This window comes from Psammomys obesus, unplaced genomic scaffold (genome assembly GCF_907164565.1).
Source record: "Psammomys obesus unplaced genomic scaffold, mPsaObe1.curated_primary_1811, whole genome shotgun sequence".
NCBI lineage: Eukaryota > Metazoa > Chordata > Mammalia > Rodentia > Muridae > Psammomys > Psammomys obesus.
The window spans coordinates 7964600-7984761 of NW_026596039.1; the positions used below are offsets into that span (position 1 = coordinate 7964600).

The 20162-nt window shown below is 48.3% G+C and overlaps 1 protein-coding gene across 5 annotated transcripts in view; it reads left to right on the forward strand.

The window, feature by feature from the left end:
• Nucleotides 1-20162, forward strand: part of Sik3 (SIK family kinase 3) — a 205875-nt gene that overhangs the window by 175175 nt on the left and 10538 nt on the right. For 2 of the 5 annotated variants that reach the window (XM_055621928.1, XM_055621929.1), the window contains exons 7-21: nt 1193-1311; nt 1847-1957; nt 2182-2325; nt 2808-2885; nt 2999-3108; nt 5053-5206; nt 5457-5612; nt 8493-8563; nt 10721-10864; nt 14418-14568; nt 15191-15316; nt 15552-15637; nt 16049-16158; nt 16949-17288; nt 17837-18729. In XM_055621928.1, coding sequence (XP_055477903.1) covers nt 1193-1311; nt 1847-1957; nt 2182-2325; nt 2808-2885; nt 2999-3108; nt 5053-5206; nt 5457-5612; nt 8493-8563; nt 10721-10864; nt 14418-14568; nt 15191-15316; nt 15552-15637; nt 16049-16158; nt 16949-17288; nt 17837-18729 — 2793 coding nt within the window. Of the gene's footprint in view, nt 1-1192; nt 1312-1846; nt 1958-2181; nt 2326-2807; nt 2886-2998; nt 3109-5052; nt 5207-5456; nt 5613-8492; nt 8564-10720; nt 10865-11501; nt 11566-12608; nt 14129-14417; nt 14569-15190; nt 15317-15551; nt 15638-16048; nt 16159-16948; nt 17289-17836; nt 18730-20162 lie in introns of those variants that run through there. The other 3 variants (XM_055621931.1, XR_008721798.1, XM_055621932.1) reach the window with 3 other exon arrangements.

Sequence of the window (20162 nt, forward strand, 5' to 3'; positions counted from 1 at the left end):
ACATGCTTTTTCACATAGGCAAATGGAGCTGCACACACATGCACATTTAGCCAGGCGGACAGCCAGACTGTTGGTTTGAATCTGACTTGAAAACCATGTGACTGTGGACTCTTTGCTTAATCTGGGCCATTTCTAAAGTGGAAAGGATGCTAGCACACTGCTCTTAGGATTGTGTTGGGGCTGTGTAGTAAAACAGTGCTATGAGGAATAATGGGTTACTAAGGCCTCGCCATCGCCTACCACCACCCTCATAACTGCTGCTCCCACAGGTCATCAGAGCATCCAGCTTCCAGGTGAGAGACTTTTTAAAGTGGGTATTTGAAATCAGAATATAGGTTTCTGATTTTAAACCCTTTGTTCTCTCTCCAGTATAATCTGGAGTATGAGTTCCCAGACAGAAACACCCATTGGCCGAATTTCTGTGAACTTGGCTATATGTTCCTCTGGAGTTTAATTCACATTACGAAAGCTCTAAGATGCTGGGTGGTGGTGGTTTATGCCTTTAATTCCAGCAATTGGGGGGCAGAGGCAGGTGGATCTCTATAAGTTCGAGGTTAGCCTGGCCTACAGAGCATGTTCCAGGACAGCCAAGGCTATTCAGAGAAACCCTGTCTAGAAAAAGCAAAACAAATAAAAAAAAAGAAAAAAGAAAAAAAAAAAGAAAGGAAGGAAGGAAGGAAAAAAGAAAGTTGTAATGTGGCCTATGCTGCCCCCCCCCTCCATGTCCCATGTGCCATGAGAAACTTCAGATCCCCTCACTTGTGAAGAGAGCTATCACACACCTCCCCAAAGTCACTGATGCGCACATAATAGTGTGTATAGGAGGTTAGAGCTGACCAGTTTGAGAACCTCTAAGGCACTGGATCTCCATAGCAGACATTTTATTCTTCATTCTTCTGTAAAAGGGGACACTCCTCACAAATGGAGTTTCTGCGTCCGCCCCACATTTTTCTTGTCAGATTTAGTGGAGGCATTGACCAGACTGCCCCATTTGAATTGCTTCTTTTCCCCATCTGTCTGCTTTGCCCGTTTCCTTCTGGAGTAAGCAGTGAAGTAGGTATGGATCAAGGCAGAAGAGAAACCTAACTAGGGGCAGGGAGCCTGGGAGTCCGCCCGCTGCTCTTGCTTCTAGCTTCGTAGCTCCGCCATGCCTCCCTTGCCAGACTGAAGGCAGGCTGTCTGTCTGTTGCAGAGTGTGAGCACTTGATCCGTCACATGCTGGTGTTAGATCCGAATAAGCGCCTCTCCATGGAGCAGATCTGCAGGCACAAATGGATGAAGCTAGGGGACGCGGATCCCAACTTTGAACGGGTGAGCTGGGTCCCTTGCCTCAGGGAACTCCTGAAAGCTCCTTGTCTTCTGCAGTGATTGTAATCTGCCCAGGACCTGAAGAGATGAGCAGTAGGAATCAACTGCTTTGTAAAACGGAAGTGGCATGTGAATTCAGCAGAGAACTGCAGGACCCAGCGAGGCTGGGAGACGAGGGACACTCGTCCTTACCATGTGTCCCTAAACATAGTTTGCTTTTGACTTCTGAGACAGTGTGCCCCAAGTTCTGCCACTCACTGCTGCCGGTATGCCTCTCTTCTGTGAGTGTGCTTATTTCAACAGCTTCTGTAGCATACTGCTGCTCCCATTATGATCATTCCATGTACCCCAGGAGCTCAGGAAACAGGAGGTTCCTGTCAGCTCATAGCTGAATGCCAGCACTATCTTACATAGATGTTGTATGAGACCCAGAGAATCTGCAGCAATGGGGCATGAAACAGCTTGGTCAATCTGTATCGCATGCTATTTTGATGTAGTTAACTGGAGACTTGACAGCTTGCATCTTTCCATGTTATAGTTAATAGCTGAATGCCAGCAACTGAAGGAGGAAAGACAGACAGATCCTCTCAATGATGAGGTCCTCTTGGCCATGGAAGATATGGGACTGGATAAGGAACGAACACTTCAGGTACCTAAGAAAGATGAGATAAGAGGCCCTTCCTCTTAATTGCCTTTCCCGAATTGTTTCTTTCCTGAGCTCTTGGATCTTTGTGCTTTTGTCCTTCTCCTCTCCTTTGCCCTCCCTGGGCCTGGGAAGGAGGGAGGAAGCTGCTCTGTGTTCTGCTGTGGGAAGTGTGGCCCTTGAGGTGCCATCTCATCAGGGCTTCACTCTCTCCCCTTCTCTTTCGGTAGTCATTAAGATCGGATGCCTATGATCACTATAGTGCAATCTACAGCCTGCTGTGCGATCGACATAAGAGACATAAAACTCTGCGTCTTGGAGCACTTCCCAGCATGCCCCGAGCCATGACGTTTCAAGCACCAGTCAATATCCAGGTGGGCAATGTCTCGAGTCACTGAGGTGAAGGCAGGTTATACCAGGTTAAGGGCTAGCCACTGCTCACCAGCCTTCAGTCAGGAGAGATTCTTGTCTGAATATTTCTTGGCAGCTCCTCCTTTGTCAGAAGACAGTCAAAGTCAAGGTCTGAGTCTTTCTTTTAGAGAGAGGTCACATGGCAGAAATAGTTATCTTCTTAATTTTGTTGTGAGAAGTAGCAAATTGTTTTGTGATACTGTTCTCTCTAAAGAATGCTTCTTTTCTCTGGCAGCAGAAGAACTAGACTTTAGCAATCAAGACCCCTTTGAATATAATCCTAGCCCTTGGGAGTCTGAGGTAGAAGATGATGGAAGTTCAAGGATAGCTTGGGCCACATAGCAAAACCATGTCTTAGAGGGCGTGGAGAGAGACTACTTTGAAAAGCTATTGTTTTTCTCTGGTGCTTCAAGGTCTTTGTAAATCCATATGTACTGCTTTCCAGGCGGAGCAGACAGGTGCTGCTATGAACATTAGTGTCCCGCAAGTTCAGCTGATCAACCCAGAGAACCAGATTATAGAGGCAAGTAGCCATATGTGATCACTGTCAGCTGAAACTGCTTTTCTTCCCCGAGCCACAATTCCTTTCCTTCCTTCTGATTTATTTCTGATCAGTTGTGTTTCCATCCACCTCAGCCTGATGGGACATTGAACTTGGACAGCGATGAGGGTGAAGAGCCTTCTCCAGAAGCCTTGGTTCGCTATTTGTCGATGAGGAGGCACACAGTGGGAGTGGCTGACCCCCGGTAAGTACCTGGTCAGCACCCTGCCCAGTATGAAGGCAAAAAGGTCTCCTCTGGCTTAGCGCCTCGTATGGCGCATTTTCTCTTACTTCATGATCTAAATAAGTGGCCAAGATACATTTCTAACACATCAGGGTCACAGCAGACTTGACTAGTTACAAAGTCTCCCTATATCTGGTGGCTCTTAGCAGCCATCATGCCATGTGAAGAGTCTGTATGATGGCATCTTTGTCAACAGTGATGGAGTTCCCATCTAAGTCAGTCGAGTTTAGCAAACTGTGGCACCTTCAATTCTAGCACTCAGGGGCAGAGGTGGAAGGAGCTCTTGAGTTCAAAGCTAGCCTGGTCTATATATCGAGTTCCAGGACACATAAAGTGACCCTGTCTCAAAAAAATAAGTAAATAAATCATTCAACTTTGACAGCTTTTAGAGATTTTTGTCTGTGGCATGTTCTATATCAGGACTCTCCTAAAAAGGGATGACAAGTGATTGACACAATTTATCTATGTGGACAGTTAGGGGCATTTGTGGGGTTCAGTCTCTTGCTATGCTCTCAAATGAACAAGAATCCCAAAACACATTTCCTAAAGTGTTTCCTAAAGGCTTCCTATCACAGTGTTCCCTGAGGCACTCATGTTAGGGAAATGGACCAAGGACAGCTTACCCCCTTTCTACCCTGTAGTTAAGGGCTGCAGCATGAACAGTAGCCCATCTCATTGCTGAGTGTTTTCTTCACTGAGCAGAGAAGAGAAGGTTGCTCTAAGCCTTCTCCTGGGTTCAGCTCGGGGCAGAGCTGGCTTTCTTATTAATGCCTCCCCTCTGAGTGGATACCCCAGAGCAACGCCCATGCCTGGTGGTTTGCTTATTTTATGTTACCTGGTCTCAGCTCGAAAACAACCAGCAATAGAAGGCACGCTTTGGTTCCACAGCATGTGTCACTGCAGAGGGGTGGAGTCCTGAGTTGTGATTAGTGGAAAGATGTCTTATTTAAAGTCCACTGGCCATGACAGCCCCGAACATCTAGTACTTATCTGTCCTGTCAGCACTGACAGTGGTAATTGCATTCTTTCCCTGTGAATCAGTTGCTGCTTCAGGCAGTCATTGTTTTAGCAGAGGTCCTGTGCTCTCTAGAAACGTGCTGTTCACCTCTAGGCTTTGAAAGCCTGGGCTGGAGTTGGGCCAGTGTCTCCTCCATTGGCTTTCGAGAGGAATCAATGAAGAGTGCCACTCCCCAGAAACTCAGAGTAAAGGGACAGAGTGAAGTTCCACAGCAGACTTCTGCTTTGCTTTAGGATCTTAGAAATAGAAGTTTAGGAGAAAAGCAAAGTGGGGGACTTTACTTTCCCACTGGGTAGTAGGGAAGGTGCTGGCTCTGCAAGCATAAAGACCTGAGTTCAGATCCCCAGCATCCGTGAAAAAGCCAGCTGTGGAGCCTCTGCTGTAACTCCAGCTCTGTAGTGTGGAGACAAGCAGATCCACTGAACTCCTGGCCAGCCTGAGTCAGCAAGTCAGTGAGCTCCAGGTTCAGCAAGAGACCCTGGGTTTAAAATTAAAAGTAAAGCATGATAGAAGACGGTCCCACTTTTGCCCTCCATACTCATGTACATGCTTGTATGTTGGGACACCCGCACACATGTTTATTGTCATATACAAACATGTGCATACACATATATACACACACAAAAACGATAGAAAAAGCCGGGTGGTAGTGGTGGCTCCACATGCATTTAATCCTACCACTCAGGAAGGAGGTAGAGGCAGGTGGATCTCTGAGTTCCAGGTCAGCTTGGTTTACTGAGCAAGTTTCAGTACAACCAAACAGAAAACAACAACAACAAAAAGAAAAATTAGATAAATAAAATTACTGTACTGGGTATAGAGGTAGCATCGACTCAAAGATGTAAATACTTATGAGTAACCACACATCTCTCCCTGTTTCCTGTCAGCACGGAAGTTATGGAAGATCTGCAGAAGCTCCTGCCCGGCTTCCCTGGAGTGAACCCACAGGCTCCGTTCCTGCAGGTGGCCCCTAACGTGAACTTCATGCACAACATGCTGCCCATGCAGAGTCTGCAGCCAACTGGGCAGCTTGAGTACAAGGTACGTGCTGTGGAAAGGGCCTTCCCAGAGGAAACAAACTTACCTTCCCTTGGTAGGCTTTAAAAGGGCTGTGTTTGGCATTGGGGGTTTCCTTAGAGAGGGGAAGTTCACTTTTGTAAATAGCTCTGCTGAGGGGGATTTCTTGAGTTGTCCTCACGTCAGCGGGTCCTCTAACTGTAGTAGATGAGGTGGTGCTGTTTGCTCCTCTACTTTACCATTCCACCACTGTGTCTGCCCTCTCTCCTGGCAGGAGCAGTCTCTGTTACAGCCGCCTACACTGCAGCTGCTGAATGGAATGGGGCCTCTTGGCCGGAGAGCCTCAGATGGAGGAGCCAACATCCAACTACATGCGCAGCAGCTGTTGAAGCGCCCACGGGGACCCTCCCCACTTGTCACCATGACACCAGTGAGTAGCCAGAGTCTGACTTTCTCAGAGGCTTTTCAATAAAGAAGGCAGTGATAAAGGAGCTTGACTCGCTAAAATACCCATATTCCTCTCTAACATGGTGTTCTGTGTGTTTTCACTGACATGCAAAGGTTTTATTTCACACATTGGTTTCTGTTTATTTGCAGTGATTTTTCTGTCATAGTTTCATCAGATTGAATACTATCTCCATAGTCCTCGCGAGCTGTTTAGGGCAGCACTGCTGAAAGTCACAGTAGCTGACAGCTTCTGTTCTCCAATCCATCGTGGATCACTACTTTGTAAAAATACTCCGTTAACTTGCTGTGAAAGCACAGAAAGCTCGCTTTCCTTCTCCTGGGTGTGTGAGCCTGTGGGCCACACTTTCAGTAGCGCCACAGTTCAGAAAGCAGTGTTGCACCAGAGCTGTTGGTATATTGTGTATGATTTGAAAGACAAGGCTAGCTATATGAAGTATTTGAATAGTAAGAAAGCCTTCAAAGCTATGGGACCCCAGAACTTGGGAGGCAGGCACAGGAGGGTCAGTGCAAGTTTGAACTTGACCTGGTGTACATAGTGCGTCCCCAACTAACCATGGCTGCAGGGCAAGACACAGCCTCAAAGAAAAAAAGAAAAAAAAAAAAGCATGTGGGATTAAATGCCAAAGTACATGACATGGCTGGTAGGTGGCAGAGGCTTTGGATGGGCAAGGTCAGTATTGGTTAGGAGGGATCGGGATCAGCATTGTGGGATGTGAGGTGACTTAATGTGTCCACTGGACTCGTTGCTGCCAAGGTCACTAACAAGCTCTTGTTGATAAATCCAGTGGGTATTTTTAATCTTTATCTTTTTGGATGTCCCAACTCTATTGGTCATTGTTGACCTTTTCCCCCTTCTTTGTAATACTTTTTTTTTTTTCTCCTGTAACATTACCCTAGATTTTCCTTCTGCCAGACAATCTCCTTTTCAGGTTTCCTTTCTGCTCAGTGTTGAGTTTCCTGGAGCCCCTTTCCTGTCTCCTCTCTTCTCTCGAATGTGCCTGTCCACTCCCATGATTTCAGCTGCCCACCCAGCTGCCCACCCAGCTCCCCACCCAGAATGCTCTTCCAAGTTCCACACATCTGCACGTGTGCTTGCCTCCACCATAGGTTTAGTGGCTATATCACAAGTGCTCACAGTGGACATGCAATATGTTCCAAAGCATCTCATGACTCTGTGACACTTGGCTTTTCCCCACAGTGACAGTGAACAGCAGTGTTATTGTCCTGATGGTTACACAGCTTAGAAAGATGGATTTTTTTTTTTTTATCTTTAAACAATTGTTATTCCCTCCGCCAATCGGTTCTCTAATGTCTATGAATTAAATAGCTTACATCTTGCCATCTCTACCCCGTTTCCGTCAGTCATGGTCACCTGGAGCAACAGTAGTCTCTGGCACTCTGGTAGCTGTCACCTGGCTGGACTCCTGGTTTCCACTGGCTGTCCCTTTCACCCTGCAAGTAACGAGACCTCACAGTTCCAAACACGGATCCTGTAACACTGTGCCCCTGCTTAAAACCCTGTAGTGATTCACCACTGCTCATCCCAGAATAAATCTGTATGATGTCTGAAGTCCTTCATAAGAGTGTTGCTCCTTAGCCTCGGCTATAGCCACTTCCTGCTCAGCTGCTTGCGCCACCCTTAGAGCTAAAGTAGAGGATGTGAACATCCAGATGTTGGAATTACTTTAAGAAGTTTGTTTTGTTCTGTAACTACCCAGTTTTTAAGAAAATTTTTATATTTATTTTTCATTAATGAGGGCAGTGTACCCAGTGCAGGTGTCGGCAGAGGTCAGAGATGTAGACTCCTTTGCAGTTTGGTTTACAGGTTGTTGTGAACTACCCAGTGTGGGTGCTGGGAGCCAAACTCTGATCCTCTGCAAGAGCAATATGTGCTCTTAACCACTGAGCCATCTCGCTAACCCCACAATGCATTGTTTTAAAAAATGCCCCTTTTAGTCATTGAAGTATGGTGTCTGATGCAGTGCCTGAGGTGGATCTCTGTGAGTTTGAAGCCAGCCTGGTCTACCAAGTGAGTTCAGGAAAGTCAGGGCTACAAGAAATGCTGTCTTGGAAAACCTATTAAAAATAAAAGGATATTTTTTGAGGGTGCACAACATTTCTGTGTTCATGCAGAGCAGAGCCAGCGACCTCAGTGAGGTGCTTCTCATTTAATTTATGTTTCAGAACATAGGATTTTAAAGCATCAAGTTACATCTGTTTGATTATACATTATGTGACAATGTGCTTTCAAATATCATGATGCTTTCCTGGCGTTCACCAGACTCTGGGACTGACATTAATGTGAGGTCACGGTCGGTTCCTAGGCACTCTAGGTAAGCGGTTCTATGTTGTCCAGGTCCTTGGACACTGCAGGCCTTCCTCTTCTTCCAGCCTATGACCCTTTTGCTCTTTGCTGGCTGCTAGCTCTTGTGAATGCCTCAGGTCTCCGGTCAGCTGCTACTTCCTCCAAAGTGCCTTCTTCAATTTCCAATCACCTCCTAGAGGACTTGAGAGCTTAATCATGCTCTTACAATTGTCTGCTCACTTGTCTCCAAAACAAAGGCAAAGACCATAGCTATAAATTCACAGCATATCTTACGGCAGGCGTCTAATTATTAAATAAACAAGCAAATGGGTTAGTAAGGGAAGAAACCCAAACACATCACCCCAGCAAGATAGCTGGAAAACATGATGTGTGAAAGGTCTCTCTGACCCACAGGTTCTAGAAAAGTCTTTGAAGTTAGAACACTAACAAGACCCTTGGCCTCAGTCCCGTCACCAGAGGTCAGGGCATCACAGAATAAGCTGCCACCCTGAGCCTTTCCTTCCTGTCTCTCTGCAGGCAGTGCCAGCAGTTACCCCTGTGGACGAGGAGAGCTCAGATGGGGAGCCAGATCAGGAAGCTGTGCAGAGGTAATGTGGCATCTGGCAGTGCTTGCAGAACGTCCTTGGGCAGGCTCCCCTGCAACCAGCGAAAAGTCACCTCTGCCCAGGGAGCTGGTGCAGTGCAGCTTCAACAGTTGTATGGTCTCTTTGCTCAAGCCAGATGGCATGTTCCTCCCCACACGGAAGTAACAGAAGACTGCCCAGAAAATGTCATTTCTATAAGCGCCACTGGAAACCCCTTAAGTGACAGCAATAACCTTAAGAACATTTCTCTCCTCCCTCCTTCCTTGTCCCCTTCCCCCCGCCTTCATATTGCAACTCTGATAGTGTTCAGAAGGCCTAAAGCCTACTCCTACCTGCCACGAACTGTTGACTGGAAAGGAATTGGAGATTTGAGATGACAGTGATCCTAGCTAGTCTGGCCATGGACCTCTGGCATGGACTCCTCCTTCCCAGGAGAATGAAAGAATACCTCCCGTACTGTTTGCTGTGTGTTTCATCCACTCCCTTGTACCAACAAAGAGATAATTGAAAAAAAAACAAAAGAAAACAAAACGGGGGTTGGGGGGCCAGGGACAGATGTAAATACCCATTGTTTGCAAAGCCTTGTTGCGAGATGCCTGATCACAGAGAACAACAGTGACTACCAGGCACGCTGCGCTGTCTGTTCACCTCAGTCCCAGTAGCCATGGTCTTCAGCTCCATGCATGACCCTTGTGGAGTTGTCTTTCTTATTTTCTGGGGAAGGGTTTTCACAAGAATCCAGCATGTATTCTCCCAGACATACAGGTGTTCTCTGAGATTAAATGTTTTCCCTTGAGGGAAGTCGAAATAAAATGGTTTTCATGGGCTCTCGGGGAAACTTTGGGTGTTTTTATCAATGGACATTAACCACTGATGATTTTCTCTAGCAAGTGTGCATACCATGAATTACAGTCTGATAATGGCTTTTAGCTTACATAGGCAACGTAGTCAGAATAAACCAAGAAAGAGCCTGATGGTTGTCCGGGACTCCCTTCCCACACCCCAGAGGTCTATGTAAGAGCTCCTGTTCAGAGAGGCTGGTCTTATGCAGAAAGAAAACCCTACTGAACAGGGGTGTTGTCAGCTGTCTCCACAGCCTAGACAGTAGAAGAAAAAGCGTGGTGACTTTGCCTCAGTCTGATGCTCTTGCTTCTATGGTTTGCTGATAAAAGGATATATGAGGTTGCAAATGAGTCCTGCTGGTATCATGAAGAAATGAGAAAGTAGGAAATGTGCTATGTCCTGTCTGTCCTCATTGAAAAGATGTAGCTGAATTATATCTTCTATGTCTTAGACTTCACTTCCTGTGGCCCCACCTTCTTCTTCAGATCAACATTGAAAGGCTAGAATGCCCATCATTTTGAAGAGACAGAAAGGAATCGTGCTTCTCTTATCTATCCAAGACAAGAGCTGAGAAACCCTAGGCCAGACTCGGTGGCCGGGGTCTTGTTACAGTATTGTCCCTCATGGGTCTGCAAGCTCCTTAGAGTAAAAGGCATCATGGCTCTGGCCGACTCTTCTGTTTCTTTACCTTGCTTCTTTACCTCCTGAAAATAACTCTGAATATCCCATATGGTTTTATTTCTTCATCCTCTAAGGTACTCCTCTGGGGACTACGTCAGTTTTTCTTCTCCAATGATGGAGTTTTGGTCACAGGACATGAGATCTCAGTTCTTCTCAAACAAGAGTCTATTTTCTTTGGATGCATTAAGGACAGCAGGAAAAAACCTGCTGCCTCTGACACCAAGAGACATATGTTGACTCTTTTTGAATACCTCACTTGTCCCTCTAGAAATGGGCCTTGGGTTCATTTCCTGTGACTTATAGTTTAGAAATTTGGAGACGAATTAGTATGTGTGAACGTAACTTCTTGCGTTGAATGGAATGAAGTAAGGATATTGATCCTGCCGCCCTCGTGAGCTAGCTCTTTCTTCTCTTAATGGCTCCTCTCGGGCTCAAAACCAGCCACTTGAGTGTGAGCTGACTTGTGCTGGCCAGTTAGACATGCTTTACCTCCATCCTGTTAGAGGCTGCTTACCGTGGGGCCTTTCTGGCGCCCCATACTGTCCCACCCAGTGCTTCCGACTAACTTCTGTTGCTTCTTGCGCGGGAACCTTCTTGTCTTTTTTTACTATGAAATGTCCTCCCTGCTTGTTGTAGGTACTTGGCAAATAGGTCCAAAAGGCATACACTGGCCATGACCAGCCCGACAGCTGAGATCCCACCGGACCTGCAACGGCAGCTAGGACAGCAGTCTTTCCGTTCCCGGGTCTGGCCTCCTCACCTGGTACCTGACCAGCATCGGTGAGTAGCCACATGGCAGTGTGAGCTTCCTTGAAGCTCATGGGACCAGCACCCTTCTGACTAGTCTCCAGTTCCTGGTGACTAGAAGCCACCTGCCATCCCGAACTCACATCTCAGCTCCTAGCCCTAGGCAATGCACTGGGCAAATACTTTTTTTTCGGATCCTGGAGCAATCCGAGGTTCTTCCATCCCATTTCCTAGCAGACCTATTCATCATCTGCAGCTGACTCCTACAGGCCTTTGAGGGAGTGATGCTCTCAGAAGGCAACTCTAGACATGAGGATTTTGTAGCAGCATCCACAGGCGTGACCTCTAATAGTTCATGTTGTGTTAGCCCTGAGCGGCAGGCTGGGTGTAGAGGAGGTACACCCTAATGAATGGTAGAACAGGAATGCTGTATCCTTTCGAGTGTTTGGGAAGTCATTCTTTGACTGTTCTGATGGCGAGATCTTTTGCTAGGCCTCCGTTACTTAGAATTCATTGCCTTGAAGAGGGAAAACAAGTTTCACCACCCTCACTAGAGAAACTTCAGTGAACCCAAGGTAGCCTGGCAGCAAGAGCGCTGAGACGATTGTCTTCCATGACTCCCTTGATGACTGGCACTCTTAGCTGTGTCCATTCTGACTCTGTCCCCCAGCTCATAGGCCACACTTTCCAAGTCAGCAGCCATGGCTTGATCTTCTTCCAGTCTTCTTGTGGAGGTAATGGAATGCAGTTTCTTGGGAAAGTTGAAAGCAGTTGGGTCTGAGTAAATTAGGGGTGTGTGTGTGTGTGTGTGTGTGTGTGTGTGTGGTAGGAAGGAACACTTGAAATTAGTCACTCTGATCAACCCCACTTGGTGTTCTCACTCACTGGGCATCAGGTAATCAGCAGACAGATGAACTCTGAGCAGACAGGGACATGATTAGTGCCACGTTGGAACTCTGGAAGAAGGAAGATAAGCTTTCATAAATGACCATGAACAATTCAGAAGAAAAAGTCCTGTTAGGAGCCAATGGAAACTGAAGGTTCTTGTGTAAGATCGCAATGGCACAGTCCCTCAGTGGAAACCCCTTGGGAGCTACAATCAGTCACCTCAGAGAGCTCCTCCACGCTTGCTGGCTGGTGAGCTGCTCCTGCCCCAGGGGCAGCAGTGTGCTGGAGGGCTTTGCACTTGTTCTAAAGATGCTTTTTTGCTCCTCGCCTCCTTTTCTTCGGCAGGCATTTGATTTGTCAGCCCTCCCCAGGGCCTGTTGTTTAGCTTTTGTCCTTTTGAGTATCTGGCTTTAATTCTCCGCACTCCTCAGGGAAACAGTGATCTACACGCTCCAGCCAGCCGGCCTCACAGACCCTCTCCTCTATTGACATTTGTTCCTAAAAAGAAGATGACAGCAGCCTGCAGGTCCCACCGACTGATAAGTGTTCTGCCTGCAGACGCTGCCGGGCCTCCTAGAGCTCTGCTGTCTGCTCCCACATACACATTCGTTCCATGCGTTCTAGGGCCAAGACAGTTTGAGTTGGAAACAAGTGAATGCTTGAATAGCAGATTGTGTACTGTGGGACATTTGTATAAATTGAGCTGTCTTGGTGGAGTCACTGTACAAACACAAGAGATTAAAGTTAACTCAGGAGAAAAGAGAAGTGTTTTAAGGCCATAAAACACATGATATGACCTGGGTGGCCTGTCTGTGTCACTGAGTTCTTTTCATTTTCTGGAAAATGATTAAAAGAACAGAATATATATCTATTCTTTGTGTTATAATAGGTGAAGTCCAGCATGGAAACAGAAGAGGGGCTGGTCAACATATTCACCCCTGGAAGTGTGTGATTTAAAAGTTAACACAAAGCAGAGTCTACCCAATTGGGGGCTGCGCCTCTGTTTGAAGAGTGTAGTGGAATAGCGGCCTGTCTGAGGCTGCCCTGGTGAACATGGTTGCTATTGAGACTAGAGTCAAGCACGCTTGACACTGCCCGTGCCTCTACAGTGGGCAGGTCTCTTGGAACTGACCCCCTGAAGTTCCCGAGCCAGGCTGAGCTGGGGCCAGCCTCTTCACAGCATGAGTTTCCGGAAAGCTGTGCCCACACCTGGAACCTGGGAGAGTCTTGCTGAAAGGAGAAAGAATGATTTTGTGCAGAAAGACTGCTTGAAGATCAGCTCTGAGTAACAGAAACCCATCCATTGCCTGAAAAAAACTGAAAGTGTAGGGGTCGGATTTGAGGAGAAATCATACCGGTGCTGTATTTTAGTTCAGAGTCTGAAGTATACACAGAAAATGCTCCTGAAAGCAGCCTTCATGAATGCTGTTTCTGGATTGTGACACCCATCCCCACTCCCAATTAATTTGCCTTTTATGTTACTAAAACAAGTAGATGTTCATGCTCATTTCACTAGCTCACTCCTGCTTGAAGCTTTGGTGAAGTGAAGGAGAGGTGCTTAGTAAAGAGAGAGTAAGGCTTCCACCTGTCATCAGAACTCTCTTGGCATTGCTACCCAGCCATCGTTTCTCTGCAGTCCTTCCCTGTCTGCATTGTATTTGAACTTGCTTGTTCACCTGCTTCCTTGGCTTTGGCTCTGCTTCAGTCTGAACTGGCGAGGTGACCCCGTCACCTCACCCATAGCTCAGTGTACTGTCATCTCTACCCTAGACCTGCCACCCTGTCCCCTTCCATCAGCTGTGAGGACGCTGCCTCTGCAGTCTTTAACCTGCTTATCTCAGCTCATACACATCTCTTTCTGGTTAGGCAGCAAGCGCAGGTGTGTGCCAGCCTGCTGCTGTCTCGGGGCTCCTGATCAATGGCTCTTCTTTCTCCCCATAAGACACTAGCTGTGTTCTGATTGAGCAGTGGGGACCCCTCTGTCAGAAGGAGGTTGGGTGGGTGCTGCTATATGAGGAGCTAGCTTTCACAGTAGGAGGCCTCCTGTGTTTACAAGGTAGGTGCAGGAGCTTGAGGCTGGCATTCCTGAGGAATGTGCTGTCTCCATCCTGGGATCAGAGGTCCCTGTCTTCCCTGATCCTGGCCTCCACCCTCCCCTTTCCAGAACAGAACTGTGAGTTCCAGGCCAGACCTTTGACCACAGAACTGACTTTGATTTCATTCTAGCCACAGATAGGTTACTGCTGGAGGTAACTCCAGGTCAAATGGTAAATTCTAAGTTTCTGAAGATACCAGATAGAGGTCTGGTCTTAAAAAATCAGAGCTTGCACAAAATGACCCCTCAAAATGTAACTATAATTAAAAAAAAAAAAAAAAAAAAAAAACAGTGAATGACCATAAAAACCAGAGCTCTACTGTGCTGAGGAGTTGCACCCTGCTCTAGTATATGTGTAAGAACTGGATGTAATTGACCCCAGGACCTCACCAGGCCTGGGAAGCAGGAGCAACCTGAGGTAAGTGGAGGCGGGAGAGGAGCCCTCTAAAGGGGAATGGCCACCTCAGGAATTGACATGGGAGTGACATGCGCAGGGCTCCTCGTGCAGCCCGATGTCTCTGTATCCATCTGGAGCGGTGGTCCTGTGTGATTGGTCAGAGCCCATGACTCCTAGCTGCTAACCATCTCTTCCCATGTATTCAGCTCCACCTACAAGGACTCCAACACCCTGCACCTCCCCACAGAGCGTTTCTCACCCGTTCGCCGGTTCTCAGATGGGGCTGCAAGCATACAGGCCTTCAAAGCTCACCTGGAAAAAATGGGCAACAACAGCAGCATCAAACAGTTACAGCAGGTAATCTACAGAGGGGCATGGGTGACAGGGCACTGACTCCATGCCCTTCATCTTAGCAGCACTGAAGTAGTCTAGCTTAAAACAGTGTGTCTTTCTCATGGGCCTTCCTCCGTATATACCACCCTCTCATGAATCAAAGTTGCTTCCCCCTCAATGAGGCTAAAACAAAAAGAAATTTTTCCCCCACTATCCCTGTAGTTCATTGGAAAGGCATTTTTGGTTTGGTTTTCACCAGGAAGCACCACGGAAGGTACTTTGAAGCAGTCTTGGCATTCCCCTTGCCACATAGGGCACCAGATTCTGCTGTTGTTACACCAGGCCTAAGGTATTGCTCCCAGAGTACTTCCTGCTTCTTGCTTCCAGGCTACTGTGAAGGACCAGGAGCTTCAAGTAGCATGTGCTTCATATTGATGTTTGATTCCGCACCGGACACTGCCCTTGGTGTTTCCCATTGATGCCCATAGAACAAAGTGTGAGGGTCCCTGTCCAAATGCCCAGCAAGGACACTTTTCTTCTGTGGCTCGTTCTGCCTAAGAGTCCTTGAGGCAGAGCTGCATCTGCTGAGATCATGGCATGGGGTGGGCCTGGCTGTGCCCCATCTGTGCCCACTGCTTCCCCTCAGGAGTGCGAGCAGCTGCAGAAGATGTACGGGGGGCAGGTGGATGAGGGAACCCTGGAGAGGACCCAGCAGCAGCATATGCTGTACCAGCAGGAGCAGCATCACCAGATCCTCCAGCAGCAAATCCAAGTAGGCCTCTCACTCACCCTTTGCTTTCTCCAGTGCGTTTTGAGTCTGCTGTTAGGCTCGTTAGCCTGTGCATTGTGAAAAAGACTCAGGGCAAAGTGGGGTGTGAGTTGTGTTTATGGACGACATGTGTGATGAAGCGCAGGAGTGAAATTCTGAGTCACAGATAATACTTCCTGCATCTTCTCTTCCAAGAATAGCTCTGATGAACTTTACAGCTCCTGATTTTATGTTTTAGGATTCTATTTGTCCTTCTCAGCCTTCCCCACCTCTTCAGGCTGCGTGTGAAAATCAGCCAGCCCTCCTCACCCACCAGCTCCAGAGGTAATGAATCACTTATACCCTTCCTAAATAACTGGCTGACCAGTATGGCACCCTAGGCCTGACTCATGGGGAAAACTGACTGACTGGAGCATTCACTTTGGGATAGTCTTTTGGACAAACAGGAAGGCTGATTTAGAGTTTGAAGAACTTCCTAAAATCCTAACTATTCCTTTAGCCCCATGAACAGAGTAACCTGACAGCCCTGACAGCCATTGATTGCAGGCCAGACCAGCGAGTGCTACATTTGTGGCAGGGAAGACTGACTGGTGGACGGGCCTGTGGTGGTTGGCTACCATGGCTGTCCTGTCTAGACTAAAAGATACCTGTTTGTGTGTATTATGTGGCCAAACGTTATCTCCATGTGTCTCTGTCACCTCAGGAGGCTTATGCACCTGTTCTGTCACTTTTAAGGTTAAGGATTCAGCCTTCAAGCCCACCCCCCAGCCACCCCAACAACCATCTCTTCAGGCAGCCAAGTAATAGTCCTCCCCCCGTCAGCAGTGCCATGATCCCGTCTCACGGTGAGTGGAGATGGCCGTGGAGATAGATCCATTATGTGCCATGTGGGGAAAGACTTGGTTTTTGCTTTGCTTTGTTGTTGTTGTTTTTTTAGTTTGTCTCTTGACTGTGAAACTTTGGTAAATTCCTTAACTTCTGGAGCCCTGTGCTTTCTCAGTAACACCTGTAATAATAGCAGCACTTAAGAAATCTGTGTAAATCACCTGGGACAGTTCCCCACGTGATGGTCCTTACTACAGATTAACCATTACTAATATAGCTACAGAAACGCTCTCCAGTCCTCCTAGGTGTGAAGACCGGTGGGTGTGGTTATTCAGAGACTAGCACGCAGTCAGGCCCTTGTCAGTCTCCTTGGCATTCTAGAGAAGCATTAGAATTGTCTGTAGGTTCTACCTGCTCAAGGTGGAGTCCTTGGATCAGAGTTGGACCTTAGATTTTATCCCAGATCTGCCAGATCAAAACGTGCAACTTAACCAACTCTCGGGGTCATTCCTGTGCGCCCATATCTGAGAAACACTGTATGTATACATCTCTGCTACTCAAAATCCAGCCATAGACTGGCTCTTAGCTGGAGTCTTAGCTGGAAATACAAATTCATGGGGAACCCACCTGACCTACTGAGTCATAATTCTGTGGGAAGGACCTGGTGAGTCAGATCAGTTTCTGTTCTTGTCTTGTATAGTGAGGTTCAAGAAGTCTGTTCCAGATGCTATCTGCTGTGATTCTGGAGTCCTGGGCTCCTCTTTTATCTGGCAGATAACCGGGCACATCCTGTGGTCCCTTTCTCTGCAGGTGCTACGTCTTCCTCCCAGTTTCAAGGATTACCCTCCCATGGTGCAATCTTCCAGCAGCAGCCTGAGAACTGTTCCCCACCTCCCAGTGTAGCGCTAACCTGCTTGGGCCTCCAGCAGGCTAGCCAGTCACAGCCAGTGACTATCCAGCTACAGGAGCCTGTTGACATGCTCAGCAACATGGCCGGGACAAGTGCAGGCTCTGCGGGCCGGGGCATTACCATCAGCCCCGGAGCCAGTCAGATTCCAATACAGCACCGTACCAGCCTAATGGCTCCCTTCAGCTATGGGCATCGGCCCTTGTCCAAGCAGCTGAGTGCCGACAGTGCAGAGGCCCACAGGTAAGGCTTCTTGGTAACCTGGAGGAGAAGCCCTTTAGCCCAGTGAATGAGAAGGAATGAATGAGCCTGACAGCCTGTGCTCTTGTGTTGCCCTCTGTCGAGGCAGCGTGGTGGGTCTGAGATGAGCTTGTTGATGAGACAGACCGTTAGTGAGACAGGAGACCAATGGCAGAGTGCCTTCCTATCAGCCTGCGAGGAAGGGGAGGTCTGTCAGAGGGACGCAGAAGGATGTCAGTTCCCTGGTCGATTATTCTAGGAGTCTTCATTCTCTGTCTTTCTCTTGGAGACTGACACTCTAAACAGCTCAGGTTCTTTTTTTGATCTAAGCTGCTTTCAAGATAATTATATGCCCAGTGCCATAAGTCTCTTCCAAGACTTGGATGAGCAGATAAGGGCACACAAAGGGGTGATGCGCAGACCTCGCTGCCGCGCACAGGTCTGTGCCGCGGGAGCTTCATTCTGATGAAGGCTAGTGATGACACCCAGAGGGAATGAATGGTGTAGTTGTCACTCAGATGCCTGGTACTCACACCTTTTTGTGTCTGCAGCTTGAACGTGAATCGGTTCTCCCCTGCTAACTACGACCAGGCGCATTTACACCCCCATCTGTTTTCGGACCAGTCCCGGGGGTCCCCCAGCAGCTACAGCCCTTCAACAGGAGTGGGGTTTCCTCCAGCTCAAGCCCTGAAAGTCCCTCCACTTGACCAGTTCCCCACTTTCCCTCCCAGTGCACATCAGCAGCCACCACACTACACCACGTCAGCACTCCAGCAGGCCCTGCTATCCCCTACACCGCCAGACTATACCAGACACCAGCAGGTTCCCCACATCCTCCAAGGACTGCTCTCTCCCCGCCATTCGCTCACCGGCCACTCGGACATTCGGCTGCCTCCAGCAGAGTTTGCACAGCTCATTAAAAGGCAGCAGCAGCATCGACAGCAACAGCAGCAGCAGCAGCAACAACAACAAGAATACCATGAATTGTTCAGGCACATGAACCAAGGGGATGCTGGTAGCCTAGCTCCCAGCCTCGGGGGACAGAGTATGACAGAGCACCAGGCTTTATCTTATCAAAACACTGACTCGTACCATCGCCACCACACCAGTCCCCAGCATCTCCTACAGATCAGGGCGCAAGAATGTATCTCACAGGGTCCCTCGCCCACCCCCGCCCATGGGTATGCCCATCAGCCGCCACTAATGCATTCGGAGAGCATGGAAGAGGACTGCTTGTGCGAGGGGGCCAAGGAGGCCTTCCCAGACAAGAGCTCAAGCACACTGACCAAAGCTTGCCACGACAGCCCTCTGCTCCTGAGTACCAGTGGGCCTGGGGACCCTGAGTCCTTGCTGGGAACTGTGAGTCAGGCCCGGGAGCTGGGGATCCATCCCTACGGACACCAGCCAGCTGCCACGTTCAGTAGAAATAAGGTGCCCAGCCGAGGTAAGAGTCCACTCACAGTAAAAGTCTTGGGCCAGTCTGCTCAAGTTTAAGTATGCTGGAGCATTAGCTTGGTTCTGCTCGGGTTCTGCACTCCTAAGGGAAAAAACAAGAAAAAAACAAAAAACCCAAAAATCAAAACAAAACAAAAAACAAAGCAACCCTGAGCAGACCCTCAGGACCGTTTTGGGGAGAAGGGAAGCGTCTGATAGGAAGCGGCCATTGGTGGGTAAGAAGTCACTCAATAAATAAAGTGATAGTGGTAGACAGCACCAGGACTCGCCTATTCCTGCCATGGCATCTTGAAGTCTAGGTATGCCCGGCTGTCATCACAAAGCTATGCTGAGGAATGTGTAAACTGTGGGGCTGAGTGCAGCCCTGGTCAGCCCTGGCCTCACCTCTGTCCTGACTAGGAGAGCCCTCGCTGCTCTGTTCTCATCTTCCTCTTCTGTGAAAGTGAAGCAGATGAACACTGGTCCTCTGCAGCAGTCTGTGATACAAGTGTTTGTTCTTGCACACACTGCTGTGTAAGAAAGGGAGAAAACTTGATAACATAAAGTGTGCCGTAAACTGTTATTGGGGCTGTCCTCCTTTTCATCTGAGAATGAGGGTTTCCATCAGTGAGTTCTGTTAGATGCTCTTGTTTGCCTGGCAATCCCACAGCCCTATCCCCCATAGCACCCTTTGTTTCACCCTTCGCCACAACCATGAAGGGAAGGAAGATGGCTTACCCAGAGTCTGCACCTCTGAGCATTTCTTCCATCATTTCACCCCTGGAGTGACGCAGAGGAGGCTAGAAAGTCTGGAGGTTACTCAGGTTATGGGAAGACTTGGTAGCTTCAGATGTACTCAGAAATGCTCAGAAAGGAGGGAAAATGTGTTACATAAAATGACAGTTAAATCCTGACCTTTGGGGCAGACGGTGTCAGCCAGCCATAGGTCTGCCCTGCACATGCATGTTGTATTCTCTGGCGGCCATATTTAGGGTAGAACTTTCTGAACAGGCCATAGGTAGAATGAGAGGTACCTAGCAGGTGTTGGGGTTTGGAACATAACCTCTGTGAAGAAACAGACCTCTCAGGAGGAAGGAGGAACTTGACTTAGCCAGATGTGTGATAAGGAGTAGAACCTAAATCAGGTAGAAATCACAGTAGACGTTAGCTCCCCATAGAAGACTGTCACAAGAAACTGACAGCATAGGCTACCCGAGCAGCCCATCTCTGGGTGTGTTCTAGAAGAGGTGGGTGGCGGTAATGGACACACCGTGGAAGAGAATCCATGCAGGAAAACTTCTGATGACTTAGCCTGCTGCACCTCCATTGTGCACACAGGCCTCCAGTGTGCACGCATCGAATGCTACCCAGGCTGTGACTTCTGTCCGTCCTCCTCCTTGTGGTGCTGGGGCAAACCTGGATCCTCACACACGCTAGGCCGGC